General features: G+C 47.2%; 1 protein-coding gene across 1 annotated transcript in view; it reads left to right on the top strand.

Moving 5' to 3' along the window:
• LOC135824218 (fibropellin-1-like) overlaps nt 1-13,477 on the top strand; it is a 48,045-nt gene that overhangs the window by 13,266 nt on the left and 21,302 nt on the right. The window contains exons 7-16 of the mRNA XM_065336950.1: nt 111-177; nt 1,279-1,370; nt 2,110-2,190; nt 2,956-3,027; nt 4,805-4,977; nt 6,377-6,458; nt 7,556-7,646; nt 8,787-8,847; nt 10,398-10,476; nt 13,094-13,168. Coding sequence (XP_065193022.1) covers nt 111-177; nt 1,279-1,370; nt 2,110-2,190; nt 2,956-3,027; nt 4,805-4,977; nt 6,377-6,458; nt 7,556-7,646; nt 8,787-8,847; nt 10,398-10,476; nt 13,094-13,168 — 873 coding nt within the window. The remainder of the gene's footprint in view (nt 1-110; nt 178-1,278; nt 1,371-2,109; nt 2,191-2,955; nt 3,028-4,804; nt 4,978-6,376; nt 6,459-7,555; nt 7,647-8,786; nt 8,848-10,397; nt 10,477-13,093; nt 13,169-13,477) is intronic.

The raw sequence follows: 13,477 nt of genomic DNA, 5'->3' as shown, positions 1-13,477 counted from the left end.
TGCTGTCGTCTATCATACCAGCTCAGCTAGCAGACCCTGCTTCAGACTGGTGTCACGTAGTGTTGTGCCGTATAGAAATAATGCCCATGACACCTTCTGTGTGCTTTCAGATGTCCGGGTCTCACATAATCTACCGTACTGCAGATGCTCATAGCGCCTTCTCCTGGGCTAGATGCGGTATGCTCTGCTGGCCTCATGCAAGAATACTCTGTGTGTATGTGTGTGTGTATAATGTGTGTGTTTGTATGTGTTTTAAAACATTCATGTGTGTGTGTGTGTGTGTGTGTGTGTGTTTGGGGGGGGGGGGGGGGGGGAGGGATTCGTTAGGAGAGTCTGCACTGGGAGAGGGTTCCTGCCTGCAGATGTTAGCATGCATAACAGGGCCAGGTATGAGCGGTGTTCCAGACCCACACCCAAATGAACTAGCCACATAAGCCAACACCAGAACAAACCAGTACTCAAGATTGCAGATAACCATTTTGGGGTGCCTTCTACAATAATATTGTCGATGTTTGAACTTTTACTTTTGAGTCCAAGCTCGAGCACTCTCTCATGAGAGCATTTCGTGCTGCATTTGAAAGGGCCCTCCTGTGACTTAGCATTGTGACTACATTGCGTTTCCAATGGCTACCGTGACCACACACAGTTACCACCGTCTGTGAAATGCCCGCACATACGCTACATCCGAGTCGAAAATAAAATTCAACTTCTAAACAATTTCCTATTCGAATACATTTTTTACTCTTGAACCCAGTCTTCTGCCAAAATTTCCAAAATTCACCAAAATGTCAGGGGGTGGATCCTGGCAGCCGGACAGCCCATATGTACCTGGTCAATTCCAACATATCTTATTGCGCACAGACAGGGCCAGACGAGGCAGCTCCAAGCAGCTGAATGCCTATGTCTGACGATCGCTGAAAGGCGTGGAACTTTAGGTTACAGCTACACAGCGTTTCACGTCTGTTGTTTGTGTCCTATTTGTACATGTATTTAAATGTTTCCTCAGAGCCCAAAAAAGCTGGAATGCTAAGAAAGAGCACACATCTCAGGTCCTTCGAAAACAGTGAAGTGAAATTGGTTTTGAGGGAAAGATGCAAACGGGAAAAGTCTGAAGAAAAATTGACTCACCACCAGGACTCTTACCAGGAACCTTTGCTTATGGCCAGCAATACTCTACCACTAAGCTATGACGCGTGCTCTTTTTTTAGTGTATTTATGTGTGTAGTTTTTACTCAAACATTATTTTCTTTCTGAATTTCTATCCTTGACCTTGAACAGGAACCAATCATAGCGAGGGTCATGAGTCTTATCTTGATCATCCAATGGACCAGGTAGCTCCAAAGATCATTGGAGAGGATCTGCATGGTCGGGTAAGCAAGGCTACAGGAATTCCAGATGGATGCACGTACCAGCTAGTGAGAGACCACTAACTGGTCAGCCGTGGTGTGTGTGTGTGTGTGTGTGTATGTGTGTGTGTGTGTGTGTGTGTGTGTGTGTGTGTGCATGCGTGCGTGCGTGTCCCATATGGTGCAGTGGGTGCGCGCGTATGTACGCATGTGCATGCTTGCGTGTGCGCTTTTGCGTATCTGTCTGTGACTGTGCATAGGAGTGTGCATGGGAGGGGTAGCATACATACTGATAACCTTTTCCTGTTGATGGCTTGCACATTCACCCTATATACACAACCTCTGTTGAAGTGGTGCATGTTCTGGATGGTATCTATGGGCATGGTCGATTGGTTGGATCCGGATCCAGATCGATTGAGTGGATCCTTTGGATCCACCAAGGTCCAATCAAACACTGCCATTGATCGAATCTGGAATTTGAGTGATTTTTGAGGGTTTCCATGAGAGAAAGCAACAATTTCTGCACCGTCGCTTTTATTCCCACCATTTGTACACGCATCACGTACAGAGTACATTTTTTGGCAAAAAAGGATCCGTTGGATTCGGTCAACCCTGCGCCCCGAAGTGGGTTGACCGGATCCAAATCCAACGGATCCGAATCCGGATTCGACCAATCGAAAGGGTGTGAATCCAGTGGATCCGGTTGATCTAGATCCCGATCCTACCAATCAAACATGCCCTATGTCATGCGTGCCCCCTGCAGATGAAACGGCAAACAATCCTCGGTCCAAACTCCGGTGTTAGGCGTGTCATTGACTTCCTCGTCATTACGGACCGACGATTTGTGAGTATTCAGTCACTATTCCTGTTAATATATTCTCCTTTTTAGGATTCAGACTGAGGTAGGTATAAGTCGGATATACACTCCAGCTCAGGGTATATCCTATACATATGATCAGGCCGAAAATAGCCGAAAATAAACCTGCACCGAATATTTGCTGACTGACAGTAGGCGGCATACAGCATTATTATGCTGGAGATGTACCATGTATGTTTGCCAAGCTTCAATCAAACACGGCTTTTATGATGGTTTCGACCAAGCATGGGGCTAAGTTTTTAGTTTTTATGCTAGCATACTGTAAAAGTCATTATTCTAACGAACCGCAAACATAACGATTCCCCGAAATCGACTGGTTTACGTGTACCAGAGGTAAACATTTTCGCTCATTCTCAAGCTCACTGGCAACAGTGTTAAGGCCGATTCATACTTCATTTTGCGTACGGGAAAGTCACGCGACGGTAGCGCGATGGATTTCCCGTATGCGAGATAGTTGAGCTCAGATCACCTTTTTCGCGACGCGACGCGTTTCCCGTACGCGAAATGAAGTATGAGTCGGCCTTAAGAATCAATTTCTGTAGAACATTTTCTATTTTTAAAAAGACAGATTTCTTCTTGTTAGTATGCTACCGTCTGTCGCCGATTCCTCCTGCCGGATTAGCGAGACCTGTGCTGTTTGACTCACGACCATAGTTTGGTGCTGGGGGAAGCTTGACATTTTTAAGCCGCTGCTGAATACTTCATGCAATTGTGGATGGGGTGCTTTGGCAGATCAACCTAGTTGGCGGGAGTGTGTCGGCTGCTGAGGACTTCATCCATCAAGCAGTTAACATTATGGACTTGGTAAGTGCGAGCATCATCTCAGCATTGCTCAAGTCTTAATGCAGTGGACAGGGGACTTGTGTATTCCGTAATGTCGCGTATACCCTCCAGCCCATTCTCAGTGGTAGGCTTCTATTCAAACCACGTATATCTATGTATGTCAACACTAAGCTAGGATTATGTGCTGACAGTGTATCTTAAACACCAGGCTTGCATTCAATACAGGCTTCTATACGAGACAGGCTTTTAAACCATGCGTATGTTTCAGCTCATATTGTTCACTCCCCATGCCTACTCAAGCACAACAAACCCATATGTAGCGAATGTCATGATACATGTACATGCACATCTCTCTCAGTAATACAGTCAAATCTGTCGTAAGCGACCGCCCCTTGGTGCAAGAAAAAGCGGTCTCTTACGGCAGATGGTCTCTTACGGCAGATGTATGGTAAATCCAGCATACTGGGCATGCATATTATGCCGTACTCAAATCGACGAGAATAATGTGATTTTTAATATCATTTTATTGGATATTCAATAGAATATAGGGGTTCCAGGGCCAGTCGACTGCACTTGCAAGACAGCGCATTTTCACACCTTGCAGTTGACAGCGCACTGGCAAGTACAGTTTTGCACCTGACTGAACGTGGGTCGCGGTCGCTGACAGCAGATTTGAATGCAGCCACCGTGCATGAAATCGCGATCGCTGGTCGCGTACAGCAGATGGTCGCTCTGGACAGATCAATTTGTATGTGAAACCGTCGGTGCACGGAAAATCGGTCGCTAACGGTAGATGGTCGCCTACAGCAGAGGTCGCTAACGGCAGATTTGACTGTACTTGCAATCCGGGACCAGGCACTACCCACGTTACTTCGAATGTCCGTAACACTGAATCACGTACATTTTGATGGGGCAGGACGGGAGACCTGGCCTATGACTGGCACTATTTCAACAAAAAATGGCAAAGTAGATATATATCCACTAACCTCATCCACAGGGTGCCGGATAACAGTTTGGGATCCGGGTCACAGTTTGGGGTCCGGGTAACAGGTCCGGGTAACAGTTTGGGGTCCGGGTCACAGTTTGGGGTCCAGATAACAGTTTGGGGTCTGGATAACAGTTTGGGGTCCGGGTAACAGGTCCGGGTAACAGGTCCGGGTAACAGGTCCGGGTAACAGGTCCGGGTAACAGGTCCGGGTAACAGTTTGGGGTCCGGGTCACAGTTTGGGGTCCAGATAACAGTTTGGGGTCCAGATAACAGTTTGGGGTCCGGGTAACAGGTCCGGGTAACAGGTCCGGGTAACAGTTTGGGGTCCGGGTAACAGGTCCGGGTAACAGGTCCGGGTAACAGGTCCGGGTAACAGTTTGGGGTCCAAGTAACGGTTTGGGGTCAGGGTAACAGTTTGGGGTCCAGATAAGAGAAATGTGAGTGTACAGTGGACCATTGTCTGTGTCCAGTTTGAGTCCATACCGAATTGATCCAGGCGAATGCGCTCAGTGTGATCATGCTAGTGCTGGAGAGGTAGATATAATTATTACTACTACTAGGCACAGTACACATGAGTTCAACCTGCAATATTGCTTAAATGCCCGTAATGGGCAGAGCGTAGTGCGCAAGAGGTACACAAAAGGAAGTAAAAAAGGGCTGTGTCGTTGTAACAGTACCCAGAGTTTCATGGCAAAAACATGTAAAATACCAAGAGTACATATATAACAGGGTTCTATGTCCAGAGTGGTTTGAGCTAACTTACGACTAATAGCTAGCACGATTGTGTGCATGATCTTTTGTACTGCGCAGGCATACAACTCCATCAACATGCGAGTGTCACTCAGTGGTCTGGCACAGTTCTCTGGCTCGGACCCGTTTACACTCACCACGAACGGCGGAGTGCTACTGGACAGATACATTGCCTTCGTCCGAGCCAACGCTCTTTCGTTCAACGCCCGAATCGATACCTCACAGTTTGTCACGTAAGACGCACTGTGGCTGTAACCAGCCTCACGCTGAATGGGGAAGGGCAGGGGGGGGGGGGGGCAGGGTAAAGGGGGAGGGGGCCAGTCCCTTTAACAGTTTACACTACCACTGCCAAGTTGTCACCTTCTCATTGTGTCTCTCCTTTGATACTGTCACCCACCACAAAGTGGTCAAAGACCAAAATCCCATTCCCATTGCCACCGCTTAGGAGCTGCATCTGCGCCTTGATCCTAGAGGGCGGTGGCGTTCCTTCGGATGCGGAAAACTCAGCTTCCAGCCGAGTCTCACGGGAACTGTGATTTTTTGATACTGTCACACATTTACAGTCTGTTCACACACTGACACTGGTGGTTCATTCCTGTTGCACATTCTGATTGGCTCTTAGTTGTGTTTCACCCTCTGTGTCCCGAATGCCGATTCACAATACAACTTTTTGCGCGACGTGACACGCAATCTGCGGCAGTTACGACAAGAAACTGCCTGACGCGAGCTGTCGCATGCAGTCGCAAGGCACCTATCGCCGACGTTGAAGACAGTTTAACTTTTGCCACATGCGACACGCAACGTACTCAAATGGAGTACAGTTTCTACCCTGGGAGTACAGTTTCTACCCTGGGAGTACAGCTTCTACCCTGGGAGTACAGTTTCTACCCTGGGAGTACAGTTTCTACCCTGGGAGTACAGTTTCTACCCTGGGAGTACAGTTTCTACCCTGGGAGTACAGTTTCTACCCTGGGAGTACAGTTTCTACCCTGGGAGTACAGTTTCTACCCTGGGAGTACAGTTTCTACCCTGGGAGTACAGTTTCTACCCTGGGAGTACAGTTTCTACCCTGGGTGCACGTGCAGTGCATGTACATAGTACTACTAGTGCATAAGTAAAGTAAAAAAAGTTAATTATCGTGTCCGTTCCCGAAGGGAACTCACGACGGCTGCTAACACCCGGTAAACCCTAGCGGCAGATGCAGCTAGTGCATAATTAGTGCATAAGGATGTCGCAAACACCAAACCGTGTGTCATTGTCGCAGCTCGTCGCAGGTGTCGCAAGTCGCATGTCGTGTCGCAAAAAGTTGTGTCGCGAATCGGCCTTTTGCATGGCATGTTTGGGTTGTCTTTCACTTCGAACTATATTGGGCTAAGTTGGAACTGTTCCAATGCCTCTCACTGTCACGTTGACTATCTCTGACTACTTGAGATAAGAAAGGGTTTGGAAGAAAATTAGTCTACGCATACGTTTTGCTCCCCTTGTCAAGAGAAACCATGAACATAATGCTCATTGTTATTAGGGAGCATTATGCTCTCTAGATATGCTCGTTCATGCTTCTTGAAGAAATGCGGAGGACAACTTTCTGCACACACTGAAACCAATGCCTGTGCTTGTGTGATGTTTGTTCAGGGGGGTAAATTTCGACGGCAACGTGATAGGCCTGGCACCAGTCAACACCGTGTGTACAGTAAATGGACATTCTCTAGTAGAGGTATGTCTGCCAGAGTCATCTACTTGTTATACTTTTACATGTCATGCATGCTTGCACATCGTGAGTCGGCTAGTGTCCGATGTCGTGTAGTCCGTTCATCTGCAGACACTGGATTGTGCACTGATTCAGGGTACTGTGCAGCCCTAGACCTGCATACACTGGGCTGGGCACTGGTGCAAGGCACTGTGCAGTCCCAGACTTGCATACACTGGGCTGGGCAGTGGTGCAGGGCACTGTGCAGCCCCAGACCTGCATACACTGGGCTGGGCAGTGGTGCAGGGCACTGTACAGTCCCAGACCTGCATACACTGGGCTGGGCAGTGGTGCAGGGCACTGTACAGTCCCAGACCTGCATACACTGGGCTGGGCAGTGGTGCAGGGCACTGTGCAGTCCCAGACCTGCCTACACTGGGCTGTGTACTGGTGCAGGATATTGCTGTGTACGTGATGTGATAAGGCGCGCATGCGCGCCTGGGCTCGTGGCTGGTTTTGCATGCTTGCTGTGCTGGACTAGGTCCGAGAATGTGAGCTCTCTTTTCCTTGTCTTTCTGTTCCTTGATTATTACAATAACTGTACGAACCTGAGTAATGCTGTGTGTGGGCCCTTAGGACCAGACATAACAGATATTGTGCAATCCCAGACCTGCAAACACTGGGCTGTACACTTGTGTAGGGTGCTAACGTATTCCCGAGCCCGGATTTCATTCACCATCGCCTTACAATTATATTGTAAAATCATTATCATCCTCTACTGATGAGCTCGAAGGATCGAACCAGCTGTCTAGAGGCGTAACAATTGTCTGTCAACGGAATTGTTCTTGCTGTGCCGGTGTGTTTATGCTACGTGCATTGGTTCGGCTGAGAGTGCATGCTGGTGACGGGCTGAGAATGTAGTACATCACCTTAAAATACGCAAACGTGACTGTCACGCAACGAGCGGTGGCCAAAGTGAAAGGACTTCCTACATGTGATTTTGTTGTAGTTTGTGGCAGTTGAATTGTCTCAGTGTTACTAGTTTACCGTTAGGTCACTAGTTTGTTTGACTATTCACATAGTCAGCGCGAGTGTCTGTACCGACTGTCCTCCCTCGTGTACAGCAATTGTCCGGTGCAACGTCCAGCTTCACGTCTCTGATTATGAGTCATGAACTTGGTCACGTGGTCAACATGCTTCACGACGGAGATCCAGGTAAGGGACCCTCCCAATGCAGTCAATCTTGGCTATAACAACCTTGCATATAACAACCTTGGATAAACTCGGAGGGAGTTGTTGTTGTTGACTTTTATTTTACTTCACCAATTGCACAGGCATGATTGCCTTCTTACCGGCCTATAGGTCCGGTTCTCACAGAAAGATGAAGGAAATTATATGAAACTCGGATGTTGAGCCATAAATAAATGTGGAAGAGAAAAGGACATATGGATACGAGTTAAGAGTAACTCTCCATCACTGTAACATGATACTATATACAGCCTAGTTATTGCACTTTCTGACTGTATATAGTATCATGTTACAGTGATGGAGAGTTACTCTTAACTCGTATCCATATGTCCTTTTCTCTTCGAAATTATATGAGGAAATATTATAGAGATAAAGACATGCAAGCGGTATAGTCATTATTATAGAAATGTGTGTTATGGCATTGTGTTTATGCTGACACTCAATTTGTGTGAATTTTTTAAATTGCGATAACAAAATGTAGTGGAAGCATTTCATGAAAATATATGTGTGAACATTGGCAGACTTTGTTGGATGGGCACAATTTTTAGCAGTCCAGGGAACATGAAGTACAGCGAGAGGTGTTTGACTGTTGGCATAGAGTTTACAAGTTAAGTAGGTCAATATCAGATAGGGCTCTCTTGAATTGATCGGCAGCAGTTATCGATCTTACATCAGCCGAGAGGGCGTTCCATGCAATGGAGTTGTGGTTGTTCGTGACAGTACTCAACACACCAAGTGTGCGTAACAACCTTGGATATAACAACCTCGGATATAACAACCTTGGATATAGCAACCTCACATATGTGTGTGTGTGTGTGTTTGTGTGTGTGTGTGTGTGTGTATGTGTGTGTGTGTGTGTGCGCGTGCGCGCGTGTTTGTGTGCACGTGCATATGTGTGTGTGTGTGTGTGTGTGTGTGTGTGTGTGTGTGTGTGTGTGTGTGTGTGTGTGTGTGTGTGTGTGTGTGTGCGTATGCGCACACACATGTATGTCATGTACATGTACGTGTACGTGTGTGTATGTGTGAACTTGTGTTTGTGTGCATGTTCACACATATCGTCATTGTCCTGCATATCTGCATGCGTGGGGACACATGGTTGATCTCTAGGTCGCGTTACTTGTAACAACTGCGCGGCCAACAGACCCTGCATCATGTTTCCCTCACTCGGGTGAGTAGCATTGCTATGTTGTTGACCTGATTGTGTCATCATGTCATGGCACTTGACCTGAATATCTCATCATGATGTCATGACACTGGAGCTGATTATGTCATCATGTCATGACACTTGTTCATAACTGTGAATCAGATTATTCCTGGTTTTCTAACATGGAGTCTCCTTAACCCTTTAAGAGCCACAGGAAAATTTCAAAATTCTGCATTTTTTCGTGTTCCTTGGATCATAGCTTCAGTTCTACTCACTCAATCCTCACAATCTAGGGCTTCCTGGAACGGTCTCCGCGAGAGGAAGAGAATGAGGTCGATCATGATAGCCAGCACACCGTCTATCCAGCGCTAGATCGCAGCGACAGTACGAAAAATGCCCCAAATGCGCCCAATTGCGTCCCGCACCAGATATTTCATTTTACTCGATCGTGGAGTTCCAATTTTTTCGCTGTGTACTCTTGATAATATCAACAGTGAAACCCGTGCAAATTCGAGTAAACCAGCGTGACGAAAAGTCTCAAAATTCTCAATACTAAAGTCGCACTGCGCGCTTTTGAAATTGCCGCGATCGCGGCTCAACTTACGAGTGATTTATCTCGGGAACCGTTGCTCGCAGCGCTTCCTGTTTCTCCCGACAGGTGAGAGTTTTCTCTTCGCCCTGGATATTTCGATCACTGGATTTGAGCGAGATTGGACTGAGTTACGATCTTTTGAAGTTTTGCATTTGAATGCGTCGTTTACGACGCATTCAAGTATGGGGCGGCTCTTAAAGGGTTAAGAAACGTTCAGTCGTTGCACAGACCTGGGGATCGCTTTGCACTCTGTCTGTAGTAGCACAAAATGGATACCACATCAAAAGAAGCAATCGACATGTTATGGCCTCTTTGCTGTAGACTGCCTTGATGTAAAATCACAACCATCGGACTCCAGCCCCTATGGCATATTTGACATAATATTCTCTCCCTAATAAATAGACAGAGAGAGAGAGAGAGAGAGAGAGAGAGAGAGGATAGGATGTGCACCGGCCCCCTTAAAAATTTCGACCTTCACCTAGGTTCAGCATGCACATAATGACCATGAATGACATACACCAGCCATACTACACATGTGCGGCCGTGCATCTCCCTTAAAGGGGGACCTGCTACGCTCCTGCATACTATTATCTAATCAGAGTAAGTACTGAATGAGCTTCACTGTACAAGCATGATCTCCCTGGGCTCACGTTACCCGCCAGGACATCCGGAAGCAGTTTTTCATTGGTCCGAGGCTGCCATACAATAGCCATTCATACTTTGTGTACGATGTGGCGGTTAACTACACAATACCTCCGCAGCATGACGCTTGTGTTGGCGGCCAGAAAATTGACCTGGTAGTGACCTGACCAACCGGACCGGCCCTAGCAGCCCCCCCCCCCCCCACCAAACAAAACTTGAACAAGATATTGCCGTCAAAACTGCAGGACAAACCGCTTTTTTACAATCATATCCCTACTGCCGGTGCTGCTAGTTCCATCTTGGTTGTGTTTTTCTGTGTTTGTTGCCATTCCTTACGCAGTACCAGCAATATCAACCGCTTCAGTCAGTGCAGTGTCAACAGTTTCAACGCCATTCGCAACTCCCGCCCATGCTTGGCTGTGAGTGTTAACACTAGCCATTAAAGCAACACTGCATGAATAGCGTATACACAAATGTCGATTCAGCTTGTCTTATTGATCGCGGTTATAAAACTGCTGTCTCCTCGCCGCTCATAAAGCTTGATTGGACTTTTGATCCTCTATCAATATCGTCTATCGTTGGATTCACCGGGTGTTAGTGGACATCGTGAGTCCCCGTAGGAAGGAAGACGAAAATTCACTTGAAAATATCGTCGATGACAGGCTGGGAGGAGAACCTGTGAAAGCGAGCATTCTGATAACACGCTCACCTGCCCCAGAGACCACTACCGTCTGGACCAAGAGGTATGATTTCTATCGATATGTACCTGGATAAGGAGACCACCTGTATACAGCGACCACATACCATATCAACGCACTTAAAAGGGCACGCACTTATATTTGAATACAAGGGCGCCTCCACATATACCGTAAAGTCCGGAGCAAACGCCCACTTCGCAGCAAACGCCCACCCCAGCGGGTCCATACTATTTTCGTCTTTTTCAGGTCAATATAGTTGTAAGCAACTGGCATGAAGGTCGAATGCGTACGAGAACGACTGTAATGCCTACAAACTGCCTATGTCCTACCAGGACTCTGTGCAAAAGCGATTGTCATCATCTTCCTGCAAAGAAATCACTTCTGTCGAGATTTCCTTTCATTCGATAAATGTGTCCTCTTTGTGGTAGTTCGTTCTCCATGTGGTACGAGTAATGCCGTAGAAATTTGTGCAGTGCCACGATGTCGCGCTGTCAGGAACAGTAATTGTTCTGATGAAGCGTCAGTCAACTACTTGACTGGTCCCAATATGGCAGTTGCAAGTCGAACAGGGTATGTCACAGAAGCTACACCTACAAAGTCGCTGCTAACTTGTTGAAAACTCCGAAGTGCCCAAGAAAAACACTTGCCTTTGGGCGTTGTGTGATCTCTAAATGATGGCTTGAAACACCGTCAGAAGTGTATTTGGTTCCTTCAATACTCTGTTCTTCGCTACCTTGTTATTCGGAAGAAAACCCGTTCGGATTTGCGAAATAAAACAACCATCATTATAAAATCACTACGAGCTAGCTCGTGGCTAGTGCCCAAAGAGGTTTTGAAACCAGGAAAGTGGACATAGTTTACCGTAGCAAAGTGCTCTTCCCGCTACGGTGTGAGATGCACTTTCGTACAGTAGGGGTGACAGTGCATGGGGTCAGTGTGTACAGGCCAGCAGATCTTGCAAAAATGGGGTGGGCGTTTGCTCCGGACTTTACGGTAAAGGCATGGAAAAAAACTCAAGACCCAAGAATGTATTTTGGAGACTTCCTTTCCTTATGTCCAGTACATTTGTTTCCTGGCGAAATGGAAAACCCCCCGCATTCTTTGCATATAAGGGCTTGCACTTGTATGTGGATGAATAGAGTGCAGTGAAACCTGTCTAAGCCGACCGCTCAATGGACCTTCAAAATGTGGTCCACGTGTACAGGTGGCCTCCTTATCCAGGGTCATTTGAGTTGAAATATCATATCCCTTGGTCATCCCTTGGTCATCCCTTGGTCCTGTACGCAGTGGTTCTTTGAGGCATGTGGTCACCTCACCAGAGTGGTCGCCTTCAGAGGCTCTACTGTACCAGAGTGGTTGCCTTCAGAGGCTCTGCTGTACCAGAGTGGTCGCCTTCAGAGGCTCTGCTGTACCAGAGTGGTCGCCTTCAGAGGCTCTACTGTACTGAACTTCCCTCCCCCCCCCCCCCCCGGACCCGTGACCCGACGTCGTCTTAGGCAAGCTTCACTGTTTACAGTCATGCAACTTTGCGTATAACGACACTCGGCGGGGCATCAGAAAAGTGTCCTTATCCCCGAAGTCTCATTATATGTGCTTAATAGGTCCCGGCTAATGAAGTCCCCTCACACCAAAACACAAGGGTTTTATAGTATTGAATTATGCAAGTACAAGAGTGTAGACAAGAAGGAGAACAGGACAACTACAACTCAAGACTAGACTAGAACAGAACTGGAGACCCACTGGAGCATGCGCTCTTCTATATGTGAGTCTTATTGCCAAGGGGAACGAGCGGGAAATACGAATAGTGAGTATGACATTGTACAGGTCGTAGCATAAATACACCTATTACATATGTATTATGGTTAGATAGAACTTTGCTCTGGGCATGGAAATTCTGTCATTATTCGCGAATTGTCATTATATCCGCAGTCGTTATTAGCGAAGTTGACTGTTTTTCCACGAAGTGCAGAGCTGTTCTCCCCTGTCTGTAGATGTATCCCCCACTCTACCTGTTAGTGAATTGGGAAGTCATGGCCTGGCACGAGGGAAACATGGATGCAGTGAATGGGATTTTCGGTCTTTGACCACTTTGCTGGTGGGCTGATCTACTCACCTCCCACTGCTTTAGGAGCTGCATCTGCGCCTTAGAACTTTGCAGGGTGATAGCGTTTCTATGGGTGCTGACAACTCAGTCTAACTGAGTCAAGCGAAACGTGATTTGTTTTAGCTGTAAGGTGCTGCATTTGCAATGTTGCTCATCTTCGCTGTGTCTTCATGTTTCCATGACAACACTCCATATCTCCATATCGTTCCATACAACACACACATGTACACCTAGACCTTCACTGAAGGTGCCGAGTGTGGAGATGGAGTGGTTGGAGAAGGAGAAGAGTGCGATTGTGGATTTGAGCAGGTACGTATCTTGCTACACAATGGGAGCTATGCATAATCTTCCTGCTGTTTTTTTTTTGGGGGGGGGCAAGTCCATTTCAGCCGTACACGCTGTAATACCAGCCTTACATAAATGGTCAAGAACCGTGTGCAGTCATACCAAGACTAGATAAACGAGATCGTGCAAATCCCGGATGGGTTCGCCCATGGCGGAATATTTTATTGACGTAATCCTTTCTACGACGCCCGTGCTGGGAGTCCTTTGGAAAGTTTTCCCTCGTGCACTTGGCCGGGCTTTACATTACAAGGTCGGTGCCCAGCACGTGCTCTC

Source organism: Sycon ciliatum, chromosome 9, assembly GCF_964019385.1.
Source record: "Sycon ciliatum chromosome 9, ocSycCili1.1, whole genome shotgun sequence".
Classification (NCBI taxonomy): domain Eukaryota; kingdom Metazoa; phylum Porifera; class Calcarea; order Leucosolenida; family Sycettidae; genus Sycon; species Sycon ciliatum.
This window is presented reverse-complemented; position numbering and strand designations above follow the sequence as displayed.